Raw genomic sequence first — 21,799 nt, forward strand, 5'->3', positions numbered from 1 at the left:
TATTTATTCTTTGCACCTCTAAGTTCTTTTTTGTTTTTGTAAAAATAACAAATCTACCGAAAAGGAATATCTTTGATTTTATTGGTTTTACTTGAACTATGCTTTTTAAAATCACCAAAAAAACGTTTAAAACGTAACCATAGTTTCAAGGTGGTGCGTCACGATACCTAATTTATAAGTACGTTGAGATCCGTGTCCGTGGAACCAGACACAAATTATCTGTACCTGTGAATACAAATTTACGATCTATCACATCACTACTAGCAATATATTAATTGTTGCCAACAGTCAACTATAAACGCCACAATAAAATAACTAATAACTAAAACTCTGTTTTGATTATTAGAATTTTCATTCTCCGGAAATAATACAAAGATATTTAATATTTTTTCCGTTTGAAACCATAAACAAAAGATAGGCCATACAAGGTACGACCATCTTGCAAACTACACAACTCAAACTGCGTGGTATTAAATAAGCACTTTTCAATAAATCAAACTAAAATTGTAACCTCAGGATGTATACAAAGGAGTTTTGTGTAAATATTAGTCTAGCGCTCGCCAACCGCTCCTGCCGCATGTTCGCTTCACACGTTCGACTCGCGCATGAATGTTCGTCGTTTTATTCCAACCTAAACGATCTAAGGATTGCTTCGATGTAACTTTTTCACACGGTAGGAGCTGCAGGCAAAAGCTATGTTAGATAAATGATAAATCGTATCTATATACTATCTATCTATATACTTAAATCGTAACCTAAATCGTATCTATATACTTAAGTTAAAAATAAATTAACGGAAAAAATATTGGCAAATAACTTCGTTTAATAAGTGAGGAATCATGGAGTATTAATATTGCCTACTTTCTATTTAAACATGGCTAATCGTAAACACACGATCAAAGTTTTTGGGCGCCTAATTTTGTGACCTATATGATCGAGCATGAAGACTCTAGCATAACGGACCGCTTGAAATAATACTAATTAAGTATTATTGATTGTAATCGTCATCGCACTAAGTCTCTCAATCTCACGGCCAGCCGTAATCATTTTTTTATACCGGCCACAAAGAAGTTTTAGCTATCGCTGGCCCGCTTCGCGTCCATTATGTCGGGGCGGGGCGGGCCGCGAGGTGCTGCGCGCGCGGTGCGTCACTCCACCTTTTCTCTCAGCCCTACTGCCAACCGTTTCTAATAAACACACATCTCCATATTATGTATAGGAGGCGGATTTAAATGCGCTCTGACTTAAGGTGGTAGCTCAAGGTCCATTTTCATACATTTTGTTTCGGCTTTAATCTGGGTAACTAAACAAGTATTGGCAAGTAAAGAATTTGAATTCACGTCTAGTTAGTGATTAGTTCTCGCAGTTGAAAGAAAAACGTAAAATTAATTAATAATCATGGATATTTCGGCCTTTAAAATTTCGTCATATTAAATTTTAAAGGCCGAAATATCCATGATTATTAATTATTTTTACGTTTTTCTTTCAACTGCGAGAACTAATCACTAACTAGACGTGAATTTAAATTCTTTACTTGCCAATACTTGTTTAGTTACCCAGATTAAAGGTGAAACAAAATGTATGAAAATGGACCTTGAGCTACCACCTTAATTCGACCAGCCCAGGCTTGTGAACGCAGTCCTTACATTGATTGTTTTACTTATTTAGGTATCTAAAAATGCAACTAAAATTTAACATTGTATTTATTGTAATATAAGATATTCACATAGGTGTTGCCAGCTATTAATTCAAGGCAGAGGGGCCGCCTCACTTCGTGTCTTGGGTAATAGGTACTTCCAATTACCTGTATGATCTTATTCTTTTAAAATTACCCCTTATTCATAGACATTATTTATTTAAGGACGGAGCATTGGTATGATAATAAGTATGTTTCTCAGTGCTGACGGCATGGCAGCCTTCGCAGTGCGTAGACATAGTGCCGATGTGATTGGCTAATATTGAGATACAACTTAAATCTAGTTGGCTGTCAGATAAACAAAGCTGACAAACAGGCTTATTATAACCGCAATGCTCCGTCCTTAGATATAAAACGTATATGAATAAGGGGGTTAGCATACAGTGCGATCTTGGGGAAAATTTTCTTACCTTTTGTGAGAAATTTGGCATAGGCATGGCAAACTAACTTCACTGTACCCGTTCGTTTAAAATGGAGTGAGGTCCAATAGAATGTTGACCGACAAGAGTTGATTACTCTTCGACAATGGACACAATTATGCCGGTCTGTTGCAATGATTTCCGAACACGGCATACAGATGTGGAGCACAATGGTAGGTTTTAACAACTTATGTACGGTGGTCGCTATCCGGGCGGATATGAAATATATCCTTCCAACCAACAATTAAGTGCTATAAATTATAATAAGGTGCGATTATGAGTGCGGTGTTCGGTGTGCTAATAATTGATCATCATCTTTTTCACTATCCATAGTCTGCTTCGTATGGATTCCGATCGTCTGGTGCCACATTATAATAGGACTTCCATATAGTAGGACGAGACTTAAAAAATATATTGTAGCTACCATAAATTTGTAGAGTAAAATGAAAGTATTGCCAATTTTTTGCATATTACCCAAAATAGTGCAGTTTCAATTAGGTTTATAACTACTAAGAAATTTAATCAAATGACTGTTTGCTATGTAATGGTAATTACGACGGCTAAGTGTAGCAGTGAGATGTAATAATACAAAGTCAGTTTAACTTATTATGTTGTAAACTTTTCATTCAGTAAAATAACATTTAAAAATGATGTAAAATTTTAATATTTCCTAGGTAAATAAATAAGATATTTACTAAATTATTAAACACTATTTTATACGAAATATTATAAAATAAATTACTCCAAATATTATTTAGAACTTAAATATATTTAAGCCAATTTATTATTTGCGTTTAATTTCCATTATAAATCGGGAAAGCAAAATAAACCATAGAGCAACTATTGCCTTGTGATGGGTCACGTGACGGCACGTGAAGGAGAATAGACAAAACAACCATTCGTCAGTTTTCGGGCGAGGAGGCAGGCGCAGTTTGGTGTTTTATTGAGCGGACTGCCAAAAGTGAAAACTGAAAAAATGGCAAAAACCCTATCCGCTGCCCAGGCGAACAAAGAACATGTTTTGGCGGTATCCAGGGACTTCATTTCCCAGCCCCGCCTCAGTAAGTCTACCTATAATTTAGCATATTCTGTATTCAGGTCCTGTGTAACGTCATTCTTTTGATCTGACAGATTATCGATTTTTCGTGTAAGTTTTTATAAAACGCCTATTTATTGGGATTAATTGGTTTCGTTGTAGAAACGTATAAATGCATGTTAATATAAATCATCAGAGTACTTGTAAAACGCACAAATTTGGCCAACCTTGGATTATTTGCTTCCAAGTCGTCACATGAAGATTATCTCATCTTAATAGTAATTGGGCAGTTTTTGCTACAGTTCTGGCTTAAAAAGCAGAGTATTACAATAAATTGTCATATTTTATGTTACTACCCACAAAATTGCTTGTTTTAGAACTCTGTCTGCTGGATAGGGTCATGTATATACTTTATTGTATTGAGATTTCTTCTCATTATTAATTTTCTGTCTATACCGTATCCTACAAAATTCCCGTAGCTAAAATGGCGCTGAGAGTTTTTTATCCAAAAATTATGTATATATGGAATATATAGAAGTCTCCCCATGTCTTATTTATAACAGACAGTATATTCATTTATCACTTATATTCATTTAACTTATTTACTTCTTATTATAAAATCATTGGTTTTTAGGTCTTTTAACTTCCTATTTGTCTATTTGGTAGTCAGCTGATTCTTAGATAAAGGGTGTTGCCACAAGTAGGTACTCTATAAAGAGTGTCAGATCTTTCATACATTAGAGCACTAGTTTTGTAGATGGAGGAATATTATGTTTGGGTATCTAATACTGAAGATAAAAATATTTTATCCACTCAAATCATTATTGAGACAATGAGGACAAAATGGAAATTTATATGTGTTTATATCACATGATGAATTTTATCTTTTTTATAAAAAAAAATCTACACATCTTTTAAATTTAGAGTACAAAGAGAACTATGTTCTTAATTCAAATAAGTATCTTCAAATGGCATTAAAATGTGTAGTTACATAATAAAACTATACCATTTGGAATATTCATTCCTTTGATCAAAATTTGATGGAATATCTTTGATTGATTGATTATTTTTTGTTGCTAAGAAAGAAACAGAACAGACAGTTGCTATATTTCTATTGAAGCCACAGGATATTTTAAGTATCAAATATATGTAAATGCCATATTTTCTTACTTTTCTGTCAAATAACTAACAGACATATAACCAAAAACTATTTGTGTTAATAAATTTGTCAAATAAACTATAGGTATTTGTATTCCTATAATAAGTCCTCAATATTGTTAAAAACCATACTTTAATAGAATATGTAATGTGATATAACCTCAGTTGGGATGCTCATCTTGGTTTTATCCGAGTTATGGAGGCAATATCTATAATAATATTCTTTAATTACTATTGTTAAGAACCTTACATCAAGAGGTGGAACAAGAGTTGAATCATAGCTACTCTTTCTCTTATAGCTTACAAGACGGTGTCTGGTGTAAACGGACCTCTGGTCATTCTTGATGAAGTGAAGTTCCCCAAGTTCTCTGAGATTGTACAGCTGAAGCTTGCTGATGGCACCCACCGCTCTGGTCAGGTATGTTAATTAGTAAATTTTTTTAACATGTTAACTAGTATTTGTATATCTGTAGAAGTTACTGTAAAAGGAAAAATGACTTGTAACTTAAGTAAAAAGCATATGAGTTCACACAAACATAATTTTGATAAAAACAAATTCAGGGAATGCCTCCAGCGAGAAGACTGCCAAATGTACCACACCGCTATCTTTATTGGTTTTAAGTACAGTATTTCTTTATGAACAATCAATATCTTAATAAGTAAATGAAAGTAAGAGTAACTTGAACTGTTACTGTCCATGAAGAAATTGGCAGTTTGTAATCCAGCCATTGTTAAAGAATAGAAAATAATGTTTTTTTTTGTGGTCAGGTACTTGAGGTCAGTGGCTCCAAGGCCGTTGTCCAGGTGTTCGAGGGTACCTCCGGAATTGACGCCAAAAACACTCTTTGCGAGTTTACCGGCGACATTCTGCGTACCCCTGTGTCAGAAGACATGTTGGGTAAGATAACAATATTTTAAAGTGATTGGAAATGTACATTTTCAATGACTTATGTTCTTATATGATTTCTTAATTTTTCTGTATCAAATAATTATTATGTGTGCACAGGCCGTGTGTTCAACGGCTCCGGAAAGCCCATCGACAAAGGTCCCCCAATCCTTGCTGAGGACTTCTTGGATATCCAGGGTCAGCCCATCAACCCCTGGTCTCGTATCTACCCTGAGGAGATGATTCAGACCGGTAATTTTAAATTTCCATGATTATAAAATATATATATATATATATAGGGTAAACAACAAGAAATAAATATCTGCCGTCACAATCTTGGAAGATATGTTTTTTTTTATATGTATTATTTTGTGACTTCATGAGTATTTAGATTGACAATCTTCGTATAGGTATCTCCGCTATTGACGTGATGAACTCTATCGCTCGTGGTCAGAAGATCCCCATTTTCTCCGCCGCCGGTCTTCCTCACAATGAAATTGCCGCCCAGATCTGTAGACAGGCCGGTCTTGTTAAGGTATGCTTCAGCATTTCTATATTTTAAGAAACTGTTAAATGTTTGTTTAGTTGATATACATATGTATTTGTTTTTACATTACCAATAATAATGGATCTTTGTTTTTTATTACTTTTTGACTATAATATGACAGACGGAAACATTACAACTATTATACTAAAAATTTTAGGAAATTTACTTATCTAAATATGTATGTAGATTCCTGGTAAGTCTGTGCTGGATGATCATGAGGACAACTTCGCCATCGTGTTCGCCGCTATGGGTGTGAACATGGAAACCGCCAGGTTCTTCAAGCAGGACTTCGAAGAGAATGGCTCCATGGAGAACGTGTGCCTCTTCTTGAACTTGGCCAACGACCCTACCATCGAGAGAATCATCACACCCCGTCTCGCTCTTACAGCCGCCGAGTTCTTGGCGTACCAATGCGAGGTAATTGGTTTAAAATTTTTGACTTGATTAGTTTGTATTGTAATTCTTAATTTTAGTTTATAATGCTTCCTTTTTATTTGTATTCTTAATTAATGCTTTATTTAATTATTAAAGAGTACAATATGTAGCACCCTTCGAATAAACTGTATGTAGGTCGTCACTAGTATCAGACTTCCGATATTTGTGTACATGAATTTGTTTTTTGATATATATTTTATTTGTGACTTTAATTACATAATGTCCTTGATGCAGCTGTGTAGTCAGACTTTAAAAAAAACATGATTTACAATTTTAGCAGTATGTATAAAATACTTCATGTGTACAGAAACACGTGCTGGTCATCTTGACCGACATGTCTTCGTACGCCGAGGCTCTGCGTGAGGTGTCCGCCGCCCGTGAGGAGGTGCCCGGACGTCGTGGTTTCCCAGGTATATTTATTGCCTTGCATCTTACACACACCAATGATTATCTAGCTGGTACAAATGCCTATGGCGATATAACTTGGTCCAATGCGGGTGGTAACATTTAACAACCAACAATATTGATACAGATGTCTACGTTTTCGTTAACATCCAACAACTTACACAAATTATATAAATAGTTTTTCTCTTTTATAATACCTAGTGATGTAACGACCAAACCACTAGCCTGATGGTACGCGATACGACTGTCCAAACTGCGGTGCACTATTATTTATATCAATGTGGGTAGCATCAACAATATTTCTTCCTCAGGTTACATGTACACCGATTTGGCCACCATCTACGAGCGTGCCGGACGTGTCGAGGGCAGGAATGGATCCATCACTCAGATCCCCATTCTTACTATGCCTAACGACGATATCACTCACCCTATTCCCGATTTGACGGGTTATATTACTGAGGGACAGGTGATTATTATTATTATATATTATGTGTATGTAGTATAAAAAAAATAATATATTTACAGCTCTTGCTTTCTAACATATTAATATAAAATTATAATTGTTATTCCTAATTTTAATACTTTTCTCAAAGCGAGTCGTAAGAAGACACGCCTATGTTACAATTAACATTTACTATTAGTTTCTCGATTTTGCAGACAGCAACAGATTTTTTTGAGTAATCTAGAAAAATAAAAAATATGTTAAATTGTGTTTGTTTGTGCAGATCTACGTAGACCGTCAGCTGCACAACAGACAGATCTACCCACCAGTGAACGTGCTGCCTTCCTTGTCTCGTCTCATGAAGTCCGCCATCGGCGAGGGCATGACCCGCAAGGACCACTCTGACGTTTCCAACCAGCTGGTGAGTATTAGTTTAGTTTCTCTCATGATCTATAATAAGTATAGATTTTGTACAGCTGAAATCTATAAACGCCGAAATGACAGCATTTGCTATCTTCCAATCGATCACAGACATGGACCTATCAGATTAAAGTTTGTGTGATCTATTTACAGATTTGTTTTGTTTGGTTTATTCTCGGTATCGGATCGACAATTAAGAATGGGATCGTTCATTGCAAATGATTGTAAGGGAAACTTTGTTCAGTTCTATGTCTTCAATTCAAAATTTCATTTCATTTCATTACGTCGATTATGTTGTGACTCTTTATTTAATTGCCTAAGTAGGCTAATAAGCAAGCGGTCCTGATGGTTAGTCCAGGCCACAGCTAAGCCGCTGCCTATTGGAAAAGTAAACTGACGTAGTGGTAACATTCCAGTCTAAACTAGTTACACGCAAATTGTCACTTGGACATTACTTGATTTTAATGTTTTTGGTTCCCAGTACGCGTGCTACGCCATCGGTAAGGACGTGCAAGCCATGAAGGCCGTGGTGGGTGAGGAGGCGCTCACGCCCGACGACTTGCTCTACCTCGAGTTCCTTACCAAATTCGAGAAGAACTTCATCACGCAGGTAAATATCGAGTTTGGTTTATTATTAAAAAAATGTGATTTCATATGATTAAATCATAATTAAATAAAGTATCAAGTAAAAACCTTTTGATTCGAATTTAAAAAGTAAATATATTGTTTAATTATAAATGACATGTTATAGTTATATGTTGGAAAGATTCTTCCTAGTTTACTTTCCGTCACTTGTATTGTGCTTATATCGCCTCGTCATCTTGCCCCCAGGGTAACTACGAGAACCGCACAGTATTCGAGTCCCTGGACATCGGCTGGCAGCTGTTGCGTATCTTCCCCAAGGAGATGTTGAAGCGTATCCCGGCGTCGATCCTCGCAGAGTTCTACCCCCGAGACTCCCGTCACTAGGCGTCTACCGGCTCACTTGGTGTTGTTCCGATCTGGTTTCGATTGTTTCCGTCTATAACTCGGAACACTTACCTTGTTACAATATTACAATATCGATAATTTGATTGCCGCATTTATTAGAACTACCGGATTTTGTTGAAGACTTTAGACCATTATCGAAAGAGAAATGAAATGTTATCATCGAATGAAATAGATTTTTTATCGATAATTTGTATACACTAATACAAAGACTTTTCTTGTAATATTGAGCGGGTTTTAGGTGCAAGTTTATTGCCGTTTTCTACGTCAGTTACTGCATTTAAAAACAGATTTTACACCACGGTCGGAACAAATACCCAAATACGTTGTAAGATAAACTATTATTTAATAGTAAGTTGTTAATAGATTATTGTAATGTGTATTACATGTATTACGATCAAGTTACAAAATAAAATATAAATCTATATCCTCATCTCTAAAGGTACATACATATTGCTAAAGAAAAAAGTGTTGCCGTCTATATGTATATACTTTCCATGTCGATAATATAAATAAATTATTGAATAGATGAAATTATTTTGTTTTGGTGCTTTGAACACGTCATTACATTATTTTTGTGTGCACAAATTGTTGAATAATGTGTTCAAAATATATTATAATCGAAATTTATCTAAAAAATATAAAGGTTATGTGATATCGCTTGACTAGTGCAGTTGTGTGTGACATATATTTATGTAAATAAAGCAATAGCCCAGTAACGAAGCGTTACATTCCAAATTGAGTTGGTCCTCGTTCACTGAACGCTAGATGTTTGTAATTCAGTGCTAAGTGAATTAGGAAACTGTTGTTTTCAATTGAAATAAAAAGTATAGAAAGTTAGTGTACCGTTTCATTTTAATATAAGTTATATTTGTATCAATAATCAGATTTTTTACTGTGACTAGTCAGAGAAAATAAATTGTAGACGATTATACAGGGAGAGAGAATGTGCTTGTCAAATCATTAAAACATTATCTGAAGTAAATTGAACACTGAACTTTACTGAAATTAGCAGTCACACCCTGGAGGCGAGTAAAACTTGGAACTAATGCCCTACCTCGGGGAAATTGTCTTGAGCATTTGTTCCATACATTTACTACGCGTGTGCTGCGGGCCTCACGCTTACTACGCGTGACTGCCTCTGTGGCGTAGTTGTACTGTATGCGCGGTACGGCAGCGTTCTGAGGTCCTGGATTCGAATCCCGGGTAAAGCAGTAATATTTTTCTGCTCAGTATCAGCCCGAAGTCTAGAATTTGTGCCCGATATGGCGATAGGCTCCGCCTCCTAACATGGGACGGAACACACTTGGCGAAAAGTCGATGCCCTGGTTGCGTCTCTGCCTTCCCCTTCGGGTATAAATGCGTGATGTATGTTTTGTTTTTGAGTGACGGGCGGGAATATGCAGATTTACGTATAATTGGAAAAAAAATTACGCTCGATACAAAAATACCGACTTAAACGTAAAAAAATTAAATGTGTTTATTCTTTAACATTTAGAGGTTGTTGGGTTAGGGGTTATTCAACTTTTATTTCAAACTTTAAATTTTTATTTTCTTCGCCAGAGGCCTCGATCATTATCTATCTAATAGCCACTCATTGAGACCATTCTTACAAGCCCAAACACGCTATATCTGCTGTAAGTTGCTGAGGAGTTGGGTATCCCGAGACTACTCGATTGCAACCTCAGCTCAAGGTTGCCATATCTTGGCATTGTAATCGAAGCAACAGGACACCAAATTTTAAATCAATCGGATTTGTGGAAGTAGTACGTGAGCTGATGTGTTTCAAACGCCTGTATAAAACTATGTGTACTTTAGGACGAGATGCACGGAATTAACAATTAGTATTTCCATTATGAAATCAATGAAATAATATGCACACAATAAAAATAATTAACAATCATAGTAAAAGTAACATACTGTAGAAATATGATTTTGTTTTTTATATGTATTAAAAATTTCTAATCGATACCTTCTAAAAATAGGACCGGGAGCATTTCCAGTATTATTAAATATATATTAGTCTCGGGAGCATTGCACTGAGCCGCTCTGCACCATAAAAATGGTGAATCTTTGCTTTTTACCCTCCATCACAAATCACATCAACAATTTGAAATCTCGGCTGAGCTGTAGTAGTTGTCTCTAGAGTTAGACAAAGAGACAGAAACGAATCTTATCTTATTAGGCATTTTTATTTGTACGGCTGCGCGTCCACAATACGCCTATGGCATATTCCCTACCTAGTAAACGAATAATTTTCAACAAAGTCTCGGTTTTAATTTTCTGATCATTAAGAATGTGGATTTGTGCGAATATTGTGTAAGTATATTGCTGGCTGAAAGTGTGATTTTGCCGTTGCGACAAATAGTTTTAGAGTAGTATTGGCATTAGGTTGTGTAAAATTAGTTTCTTTTTATTGGTATTTATTATTGAGCGTTGCGCGTTTGTTATCATGACTACTTACCAACTACCAGTATATTTAACTAGGGCCGTAGCTGGAATTAAATTTAAGGTAGGGCAACTGTGGTTGCAGCTAGGGCGGAAGTAAAAATATTACTAGACCTGATCTGATCAATCAATTTTTGACTTTCTTGGCTTGTGAACCTGAATTAGTCCGGTTAATACTTACGTCATTGTTAAGGTACAGATTATAACAAAATTCCCATAAATCTCGAAACGGGGTTATTCCACCCATCAATACGAACAACTCTTACTATTGGACTAACTTCCAAATTGTGAAATATTAAACCCGCTGGTCCATTTATTTTGATTGAGAAGTTAAGTAAAATTTAATTGATTATTAAGGTAGGGCATTGCCCCACAATGCCCCCCTAGCTACGGCCCTGTATTTAAAATTTTGAACAAAGCGATATCTCCAATGGCCAATAGTCATACATATGATTCACGATAGTCACTCGGTCCTTATTAAGGACCGAGCGTCCTTAATGAGAATTACTCAACTCGCAACAAACATCAAAAAGTTAAGGAGAGCTTGGATAGCTTACTAATTTTATAGATAAAAATGAAGATATCGCCTATCTGCAAATTAGGCACAGCTTTAAGTCATAGAATTTTACTTATGTTTGAAGATAAGTATCCATCGAGCATGTCATTTAAATATTGGAAGTGATGGAAGGCAATTCATGACCCGTTTAATTCCCATTGTATAACAAAGCTTTTACTTATTAAAAATCCATGGTATAAAGAGTAGGTAAAACGAGGTTTGTGTTTTATATTTTTTATTTATATCGATAATCCTTAGTGGTGCCTATTTACATTTAAAGCAGTTTGGATTGATAAAATTCTACGACCGGCTAGACATTTAGCGTACAAAGAAAATGTTCCTTTAAAACTAGTGCTTAATGGAATAAATACTAACTACGGGTCAGGTATCTATTACAATATAAAAAATGAATACGTCCAAGAATCTTCTATGAGTGGAGATAAATGCCGAATGGACGAATATACGAGATATTTAAGATAAGTTTATTATTACAAAATTTTGTTTTACCATTTCACATTATTTAATTCACTCACTGGAATAACTTTTATACTGCCCGAAAAATAATTATTTGCTAAAATAAAAATAATGATACAAAATTAGGCAGCTATTCCGGCGATCGCTTCCGACGCGAAGTATTTCACATCAACATCAGGATCCACATTTAATTTCTCCAACACAGGCTTTACTTGAGGCTGTATTACTGTAGGATCCAAGTAAGGCGCCATTTTCTGAAGGGTCTTCGCCACATTAAATCTGACATTAGCAACATTGTCATCAGCCATAGACAAGACTGTGGGTAGGAGAACTCTGGTGGTAATATCTTTACCACAAACTTCAGAAAGCACATTGATGCAGAACAAATATGTCATTCTGTGCAAATAGTTTTGTTCCCGGGACATGGTCAGAACTTTAGGAATGACATTGGTTTCAGCCCATTGAGATCCATATTGTTCAACCAGTTTTTTAAGGTTAAGTGTGGCAGCTTCACGGATAGCATACACATGATCAATCAGCCAAGACATGCAAAGGCCGGTGAGTTTCTCGTCAAAGAATTCTTGGCCCAGTTGACCAGCTAGCAGTGGCATGTGCTCAATGATGGCCAGGCGCACTCTCCATTTAGTGTCTTCAGCTAACTCAACAATGGCTGGCAACAGAGATTGGACTAGTTGTTGAATTCCAATGACTTCATTGACACACTCCAAGTTAGAGATAATGTTCAGCCTCACTTCAGGGCATTCATCCTTCAATTGCGTCAAGAATAGGGGAAGTAAGTGCTCAATGGTGTTTTGGCGTCCTACGATGGGGCTTAAGCCCATAATAACTGAGGCAAGAGCAGACTTCACATGTTGGTTAGCATCACAGACCAATTCCTTGATCTGGGGCAGGATCATGGTCATTATTATGTGCTCCTGGTGGGCCTTATCTAAGTTCACGCAGAAATCTTTTACCTAAAAAAAAAGATATCATCATGTACAATATTCCAAAAACTGAACACTACATCTTCAAGACAAAATATATGTAAATGTAAGTAATGTATTTTTAACCAACTTATATAAATTACCTTTCCGGCAGCGGCGGCGCGCACTTCAGCTTCGGAGTCTTTCAGAAGTGCTTGGAATATTTGGGCCAAGTCGGAACGTGCCAATTCAGGACCTACAGCTTGTTGTAGTTCTACAAATCTGAAAAATAAATATTTTCATAAAAAAATATATCTTTTAAATACCGTATTGTTGACACATATTTGAGAAACATTTGGAGCCATTGTGTACCAAAGTTTGCAGTGGACAGCGTTAGGCTGATTGAATATAAACTAAGATATTGTTGTTTCAAATAATACACTTACTTGTCGGCGACCATGTAACGCACACGCCACGAGGTGTCGCCGGCACGCGCACGCACGGTGGGCATCACAAGCTGCTCCATGTCCTCGGGTGGCAGCAGCGCAGCGATAGCGGCGCACGCCTCCGCCACGAGGAGCCTCACCGAGTCTTGTTCATCCTTACAGTATAAAATATTAATAGTAATAACATAAACAATAAACTTTACAAGTTTCAAGTACAACAAAGTAATAAACACATAACTAAATTCTTGGATATCAAAGGTAAGCCTTAGCTCTTAAGATTTTTTTAAGTAGTTGTTGCATAATAATAAATATAAGTTTAACATTGAAAATCTAAATAGTTTTGGTAACATTATGTAATCCACACATTCTATACAGGAAATATATTCACCAGCAAATCAACAAACCTGCGCCATGGTAGTGAACATGGGTATGAGGTCGCTCTTGACGTACTCAACTTCAACAACGCGTGCAAATTCGCCCAGTTTGTAGGCGGCGGCGCGGCGCACCATTGGCGTATCGTCCTGGCACAGAGAGCGGAAGTGCTGGCGCAGTTCCGCCTTCACCGGGGCCGATACACGAGGATAACATACGCTGTGAAATAAAATGACTTGTTTTGGATACATCACTTATTATATGTTATATAAGTAGTTTTACAAATAATGTGTAAAGTTAGTTTCATTTCGATGCATAATATTCACATAAAATAAGAAACCAGGTAATAGAAAAATTCATATCCTAAGTAAGTTTGATTTAATTTATGGAGTTAATAATAAATATGACAACACTTATTAGAAAGGTGTCAACATACTCATTAACAGCATAGTTCTTTATTTACCACACCCAAAAAAAGATAGATCGTTTGAGATACTCTTTATCAGACTATTTCGAATTAATGATAAAGACTTGCAACACACCTGAACAGGCCGCAAGCAGATGCCCTGGATGTGAACCAGTCCCCACCAGCGAGGCGTTGCACAACTGGCACAAAGTGCTGCTCTAGAGCCTGAGGACTATGGTGAGCAGCGACGGCGCGTAGCGAGGCGACCGCCTTGTCGCGCACCACTGTCTCTTCAACTGTGGAGAGGTTCTCCAGAGGAGGCAGCAGGCAGTGGACATATTCACCACCACCAATAAGGTTGATGAAATTACCTGTAACGAAAATATTACTTAATATAATGTATCATATACGGACTATTCGTGAAATACTGATATCATATTTTTCTTCAAATGTTATGAATATAAACAATAACATCTGCTCTGTACCATTACTGAGATTTTGGCATGAGCCAACTTTACTTCCACGAGTATTCAAACCTCAATTCTATACTGATCTAGTGTGCATTAGCCAAATTCTCATATATTTAAAAATCTTACTGGACATGCTGTTATGAGATAAAAAATATTTTTACATAATATAATAAGCAAATAATGATAGATCAAATGTTGGTAGATGTTATTACTGATGCCGATTAACTCTAGGTCCTTATAATATATTTGGATCAAAATGAAATCAAATATTGTGAGAATATTCTTTTTTATGGCCAAAAAGCACATAGTGAAACTTTTGTTCTGGGAAGACTTTAAATGGGTAGAGCCCTAAACAAAAGTGAAATGCAACTAAACTCAGATTTTTATGAAATCACAATCTTAAGGCAGACAAAAACGACTTTGATAGCAAGGACATAAAAAAGTAAATAATCAATGTCAGTTTACAATAAGTGAGGCTACATTCCAAATTTCAGAATTCCAGATTAAGGATGTCTTTTTGTGTTTTAAAAGTAAAATTTATAGTGCATTATAACTGATTAGGTTCATGATTTTAAGATATGCAACATAATACTTTTTCTCAGAAAAAAGTGATTTTGAACAAAGAAATACTTAATTGTATCACATATGAAACATATTACTTATGTATTTAATATATCCGTAAGAAATGTAAATTTTATTAGATAAAGAATAATAATATCGATTAAATTTTGAGAAACATGGCACAATAATTATTGTGCACTACACGAAAAACAAGTATACATTTCGAATAGGATTTGATTATAATACCTTATAAAATTAACTACTAGGTTCCTATCACTATGCAATAAAAACTAATGTTTATAAGGTAAAACACCACTACACGAATTTCATGCAAAGGTTCGTGGAAATAAAATAAACGGGTAACATACCGAGCTGTTCCGCGAGGGCCAACAGCACTTCATCCTCGTCATATATCGTCTCCGTCAGGAACGGAATCAACTCAGACCTGGTCCTCTCGACGCCCAAAGCCAAGGCAATGGTTGAGAGTTTCTTCACAGAGTTTAGACGGAGTTGCACATCCTCGTTTTTCAACTCGTCAATAAGCACTGCGATAGGGTAAAGTGACTCATCTGTGCCCGAATCGCTGGCCGCCATTTTAACACGAGATATGCTGCTTGGATTTCTAAATTTGAGAATTACAGTAGATTTTAAATCAATGCGTTGCAACCTACGTAATTTGTAGTAAACCAAAGTAACTGATTACTGAACTCTCAAATCAAATGCAGCAAAATGGCAGCTTCACTTTTTAATAGTTTGTATATGAGGTTTATGCAAGGGAACACAGTCTTTTTATCCACAACTTCACAATTTTAGTTTCTGTAAAAATACAGTTTAAATATTAAATTTAAATGAAATAAAATGGAATTTTGAATTTGTAGTTGACTTTTATTAATGAATGAATATTGCTTTTCTTTTTAAATAAATGTGACATAAATAAAATAGAGGATTCGGTAATGGACACCACTATATGACATTCACAAATCTCTAAAAAGCAAACCTTAGATGCCGCCGCGCGGTGCGGCAGAGCGAAAGCAAAGTCTGGATAACCAGATTTCATTTGGATTTTTAATTAATTATTATTTATTGGTCCTAGAGATCGGATCGTTGGAGCCCTTCTAACATATTTTTTCTTCTTATACACTATGCTCGATTTGAGGGAGCGATAATTATGTCAATAAATAAACATTACGAATAATTTTGACATCAGATTCTGCTATTGTTGTAACAATAACAAAGTGTACTTTGTTACGTGGCTATCCCTCGTCGATGAGCGCAGACTACTTACTACTTAGAGATACTACGTATGTCGATGAGGGCTTATCACTCAAATATATTGAGCTCTAACCCCCGGTCCTCTCTTAGGGCAGGCGCGTTGGGCGCCCGTGAGAAAGACCGCACTTGGCCCTTTTCCCTTTTTTCTCTGATCATGGTTGGTATCGATGGGTAGTCTTCCATAAAATATAATATTTACCTGTATCTTTATATAAATGTAAAAAATGTATCTCTAGTTCCCTTGGTCACGCCATAACTTTGGAATTAATTTTTTTTTGTTTTTTAATACTTTGTAGAAAGTTTTTACAGAAAAAATAAGAAAATTGCAAAATTTCAGGAAACTTAACGCCCGTTTTGACCATTTTAGCTTCGTACATTGATAAGTTTCGTGCGTTTGGTGAATATGAATTTAGCAGACAACTGATTTTTCTGGTTAAATAAAAAAAATAATAATATATAAGTACTTAATTATTCTGTATGTACGCGTTTATGTGACTGACATCCTCTTAAACCGTTGGACTGATTTTGGTGAATTTTTTTATATTTTCCTTTGGTTCCCTGGATGATTTAGATTCAAAAAATGACTTGGTAGGTGGCTTTATTTCTGAGACCTAGGATTTTATCTGTTTATAGGGCACGACAACGTGTCTAGAACCTAGGTGTCTAGGAGTTCATTCTATGCGGTAGGTAACTATGTCAAAAGATTTTTAATCAAATGGCCAGCATCAAAAAATATCGTTTGTCACCGTTTGTTTGACAATTAACATTTTTAAAATGGACTTGTATTTATTTTTAGATTAGTGTTATTATTATGGGTATAAATGAAGATAACCTACACGCTTCGCTGGCCCACCTCGTGTTGTGCTGCGTGGCCGGGCGCGGTATTAGCCGCATGCATGGCAAAAGCTTCACCGATCCCGGAATGCATGCCAACTTCTTCATACACGGAGTTTTGGGATTCCTTCACTTCCAAAGTATCTTTGCTTTGCTTTTTATGAATGAAAATTGTGCATAGGCATTGAAGTCAAATAATTTTAAGAAAATTCATGCCATTTAAAAATATTAATATCGCTTCCATTTTTCAGGTGGAATGTTCAACAACGATTTCAGAGCAGCCTACGTGATTAGTTACAAAGCGTCACGATACCTGGCGCTTCCATGCCTCATGGCGGACCTTTATAGAAGCAATCAAGCACTTAGCGCTATCCACTTAGTCTCTGGCATAGTCCCTTTCGCCCTAGCTTTGGCTGGGGAGGACAACATTTCTCTTGGCAACTTAGTCATTGCTTGCAACATCATTTCTCTTTGCTACTACTCTTTGGAGAATAATAGGGAATGGGGATGGTATACGGCAGGAGCCGGCGTGTTTGCGTATTTTATTGCCCCCCAAAAGAGTTCAATAATGATGTACCCACTAGGTCTGGCTTTGATGGAGTATTGTGCATACAGAGTGTTTGGAATAGTATTTGAATCTCTTTAATAAAAATGATCGTGGTAATTATCTTTTTATTTAAGTTTTGCATTGATAAAGAGATAAGATGTGAAAGAAATTGTTCTAAGTTATTTCTGTGTTCAGGCAACATCTAAAGTAAATATGATAACTAATAGTATTATTGTTTTAATCTTGTCGGTAAAAAAAAGTATTTAATATTTTACGGCATTGCATTTGGGAATTTTACATAATATTTTGACATTTACCAGATTACACCACCAGGCAACCTTAACTGAGCAGAGAATGTATGGAACTAGTAAATACTTACATAAATTGAAAATCTACAAAGTAACAGCATCTATGTTACTGCGTTTCCATTTTTGATAGATAATACTACGATGGTAGGTCCCTTTTGCTCTGAACAATTCTGAAGTCAAGCTGAAACATTATTGCTAGACAAGTCATTGTGCCATCATTTACTTAACAATATAAAGAACAAAGACATAATGACGTGCATTAGTGTAACCAACCGTAAGCCCGTTGGTAATGCACGCAGCGGGCGTCCCATTCCCGACGCCCTACTGGGACAATTTCATTAGGAATACAGAATACTGGAATGATTTACCTAAATCAAACCTCTTATGTTCGTTGGTTGTGGCTGTCCGTGAAAATAGACCTTCTTTTAAAAGGCTTTAGGAATTTTATGCTTTAGATCTGATGTTGGTTAAAATATATAGGTACCTAAGTAAATAGTATTAAGCATTGCTCACCACGACTTAATCATACATTACTTTTTACAATCAAATACTTGAACGAAAGTAATTTGCAATTTCAAATATGATTTTGTTGATTTATGTATGATTGTACTTAACAATATTTCCCAATTAATGCGTCCATAATTCAAGGTCTTTTATTAATACCGGATGAACACCATCACTGTTTTTCATATGAATGTTCTAACTTAATAATTTCAGTGGTTTAGTTGTGTCTCCCTAATTATATTTGTGAAATAAAGATACATAATAATTAATATTATTATTTGCAAAACATCTTACAACTTGGTTAAAAGATATTACAAACTTTTAAATCTTATAACTTGCTATCTTACATTAATAAAGCTCTTAAGATAGGTACAGGAGTTTTAACTACATGACAAGTTACCAAAGGTAAGCTGGTGGAAGTCATGCTTCGAAGACTTTGTCATTTCACGCTATCTAGAAAAAGGAAATGTAGCGTAAACATTTTTATGCTCATTTAATGTACCGTGTGTTAACTATATTCAACGTTAATCCAAAAGCAGCGTTTAATCAGGTCAGTGGCAAGAGAAAAGTGCATTTAAGTAAGGTATTTTTTTAATGAACGAACGTAAAGATTAATCAACAAGGGTCTTGCTATTATAGCAATTAAGTTATACCTGTGCGTTAAAGCGGGACTTACTCGTGAACGAGAAACTTTATACAAAATAATGAAAACGTCTATGGTATTTTTGATGAATTTTATTTATAAGAGAACGCCAAGGTGCTCCTAATTATAATTCTGACAAATGTTATGATTACCCGTCTTTGTGAGGCAAGGAGGGTAATGATTTGTTGTCTCAGTTAGATGTCTTGAACAACGCATAAGTTGATGACGATTTTACCGAAGTTTGACACCCTGAAAAAAACATCCACAGTGTGTCAAAATATCATAATACAGGACTTACTTGTAGTTTACCTACTATAGTTTGGACCATATTATGCATGTCTGTTGAATATACGACTTTATCGCTCATTTTGACGAATAACACTGTGGGTATAGCACAGAATCATTAAGGTTGTAGAGTGTACGTAGTTGGTGTTGTATTAATTATTTTTCTCTCCTAAGCTAAGCTAAGCTCTATATTTAAGGCCAGACAGGATATCCGTCAAGTTGTGATGTATTGTATTTTTCTTTGCTTAAATAAATATTTCATACAGTCTCTTAAGTTTTACTAGCTAAGTATTAGTAGTTTGGAAAATATAGATTTCAATTAATTGTAATAGAAATTGTTAGAATCCCTAGTAAATGGTATGAAATGATAAACGCTTCAATAGGGCGGCGTATGTCTATTGTCCTATTGTCTCATTGTGTTGTATTGTTCATAGAAAAATATCTATTTCAACATCTGGCACGGGTTCTGCGGAGCCATTAGTCTGTAAATGAGTAGCGCATACAGTGGTTGAGGGTTTGCTAGCCTTAATATATGTTTACAAGTATGGTATATGTTGTTTTTGTTTATTTGAGAATAATTTGATCCCTGATCTGTAGTATTAAAATTTCTTATATTTGGGCCTACGACTATGATTAATACAAAAACCACTTAATAAATTTGTTGAAATTTGGTGGCCAAAACAGTCAATTTATTAAAAACTATTTCTACCAACGGTTAGACAGGTTATTTATTGTAAATGTAGACACTAATATATTCTGCAAAATTTACATTTCTACATGTCCGGTTAGATTGAACCGAATTTCATAAGTCACTATCCAAATGGTCTAATATTCACTCCTATTTCCTTAATAAAGGCTGATTCAACAGTGGTCCAACGATAAATTGTGATTGGGGAAAAAACACGAGTATTACACGGCGAAAAACACTGAAATCCGATATAGTCGTTCTGGGTCATATAGGGAAGATTTATAGGGTACGATGGCATTCCGCTGTGCCGGCATCGGAGGACAAATGTTGCTTCGATCACGTTTCAAATTGACGGCCTTTTTAGTTATACGTTGAGAAACTATTTTTCAGGCAGGTATTTGTTATTTTTTTCCGAATAACCTGTGAATGGGATGCTAGAATTTTATTCTAGGCTTAGGCACAAATCCCTAGGCTTAGCGACCGTAGCCGCCCGGTGGAGAATGGGGAAGGAAATCGGGGAAGGATGGGAACGTACTAGGTTGAGAGCAGGGGAGAAGGAGAGGAAATTTTCGGGAGCATTTATTGCTCTCAATGTGAAGTTCCAACCAAGAGGTATACACAATTGTGTGACCATCATCAAAGGCCCCCCCTTGCGCATAAAAATTACCTCTGGGTTAGAGCATTTAGGCAGCCATTATTCAGTTTCTAACTCAGAATTTTTAATTATTTTTTTCGTGTTCAGTTTTTTAGCTCGATTGAATATTGCAAAGTAGGTAAAGTTGCGTCAATTTTAGAAAGCATATTTATTTTACCAGATTTGCTTTTTATCTTTTCCATCTTTCAAAAGGTGTACATTCTGAAGCTCCAAAATTATATTTTATGGCAGAGACTGAAACATCTTTACGTTTCTTTCTTCACAAGTTATGATTAAATGATGGCAATTTACACATCGCCACAATCGTCCAGCCTATCATTTTTTAATGGAGTGTTCTCATTAACCCTTTCGCAGACAACGCGGGTCTAACGTGCCACTTGTGTAATGGCCCATTAAAACGTTAACCCTGCTTCAGCTTGTAGTTAACGCCTGCAATTATACCAGCTGTGAATAAATCAGGTTTTGTTAAGGTCTATGATCTAGGACATATGGTATTAATGTCTTTATTATTGTGTGAGGCCTTTGATATACTAAGGAATTTTTCGGCTTGGCTTGTCTTTATAATAATTTATTTTCTTTTACGTTGCTACGTCGAAGTTACGGTTATAATAACAATTATCGTTCATTCTCTGTAACCATGAGAGAAAAGAATGAAAAAAAAAACAGTGCAGTGTACCTACTGAAAGTTCTAGACAAATATTGTGATGCCAATAAATCCTCACCTAACCTCTTTTGGATGAAGTTGATGAAGCTTGGTGTCCTGTAATGGAGCGATTTCACGCAAATCTAATAGGTATCAGGGAATATGATAGATACGTTTACTTATTAATTTCCTTTATTACACACACATAAACCAAAAATTAAGAATACTGTTTAGTTTATGTCCTTTTTAAAATATAAAAAGTACACAAATCAAGCATTATTCTTAGGTCCTGGGTTCGTATCTCGGGTCGGGTAAAGTGATATTTGAAATTTT

The 21,799-nt window shown here is 35.7% G+C and overlaps 3 protein-coding genes across 3 annotated transcripts; 2 read left to right on the forward strand and 1 right to left on the reverse strand.

Moving 5' to 3' along the window:
- The first annotated feature begins 2,955 nt into the window (after positions 1 to 2,955).
- On the forward strand, positions 2,956 to 9,271 carry LOC115452104 (V-type proton ATPase subunit B-like). Its single transcript, XM_037439990.1, has 11 exons — positions 2,956 to 3,176; positions 4,609 to 4,727; positions 5,078 to 5,207; positions 5,316 to 5,447; positions 5,606 to 5,730; positions 5,929 to 6,159; positions 6,485 to 6,587; positions 6,894 to 7,048; positions 7,308 to 7,445; positions 7,926 to 8,054; positions 8,276 to 9,271. Exons 1-11 carry the CDS (start codon positions 3,092 to 3,094, stop codon positions 8,411 to 8,413), a joined length of 1,485 nt encoding a protein of 494 aa, XP_037295887.1. The 5' UTR covers positions 2,956 to 3,091; the 3' UTR covers positions 8,414 to 9,271.
- Positions 9,272 to 11,653: 2,382 nt separating this feature from the next.
- LOC115452105 (serine/threonine-protein phosphatase 2A 65 kDa regulatory subunit A alpha isoform) lies at positions 11,654 to 15,849 on the reverse strand. The gene is made up of 6 exons (XM_037440018.1): positions 15,456 to 15,849; positions 14,193 to 14,427; positions 13,683 to 13,869; positions 13,279 to 13,433; positions 12,997 to 13,114; positions 11,654 to 12,883 (listed from the first exon to the last, which is right to left on the reverse strand). Exons 1-6 carry the CDS (start codon positions 15,679 to 15,681, stop codon positions 12,032 to 12,034), a joined length of 1,773 nt encoding a protein of 590 aa, XP_037295915.1. The 5' UTR covers positions 15,682 to 15,849; the 3' UTR covers positions 11,654 to 12,031.
- Positions 15,850 to 17,051: 1,202 nt separating this feature from the next.
- Positions 17,052 to 18,275, forward strand: LOC115454581. The gene is made up of 2 exons (XM_030183308.2): positions 17,052 to 17,333; positions 17,445 to 18,275. The coding sequence occupies exons 1-2, from the start codon at positions 17,171 to 17,173 to the stop codon at positions 17,837 to 17,839; spliced, it is 558 nt and encodes a 185-aa protein (XP_030039168.1). The 5' UTR covers positions 17,052 to 17,170; the 3' UTR covers positions 17,840 to 18,275.
- The last annotated feature ends 3,524 nt before the right edge of the window (positions 18,276 to 21,799 follow it).

The sequence above is a fragment of the Manduca sexta genome, chromosome 18, assembly GCF_014839805.1.
Source record: "Manduca sexta isolate Smith_Timp_Sample1 chromosome 18, JHU_Msex_v1.0, whole genome shotgun sequence".
NCBI lineage: Eukaryota > Metazoa > Arthropoda > Insecta > Lepidoptera > Sphingidae > Manduca > Manduca sexta.

Coding starts and splice junctions, on each gene's coding strand:
- LOC115452104 (XM_037439990.1), top strand. CDS start 3,092: ATGGCAAAAACCCTATCCGCTGCCCAGGCGAACAAAGAACATGTTTTG. Junction 5,731..5,928: donor GACAGGCCGGTCTTGTTAAG/GTATGCTTCAGC, acceptor ATATGTATGTAG/ATTCCTGGTAAGTCTGTGCT. Junction 6,160..6,484: donor TCTTGGCGTACCAATGCGAG/GTAATTGGTTTA, acceptor TCATGTGTACAG/AAACACGTGCTGGTCATCTT.
- LOC115452105 (XM_037440018.1), bottom strand. CDS start 15,681: ATGGCGGCCAGCGATTCGGGCACAGATGAGTCACTTTACCCTATCGCA. Junction 13,870..14,192: donor TCTGCTTGCGGCCTGTTCAG/GTGTGTTGCAAG, acceptor TTTATTTCACAG/CGTATGTTATCCTCGTGTAT. Junction 12,884..12,996: donor GCGCCGCCGCTGCCGGAAAG/GTAATTTATATA, acceptor CTTTTTTTTTAG/GTAAAAGATTTCTGCGTGAA.
- LOC115454581 (XM_030183308.2), top strand. CDS start 17,171: ATGGGTATAAATGAAGATAACCTACACGCTTCGCTGGCCCACCTCGTG. Junction 17,334..17,444: donor GGGATTCCTTCACTTCCAAA/GTATCTTTGCTT, acceptor TCCATTTTTCAG/GTGGAATGTTCAACAACGAT.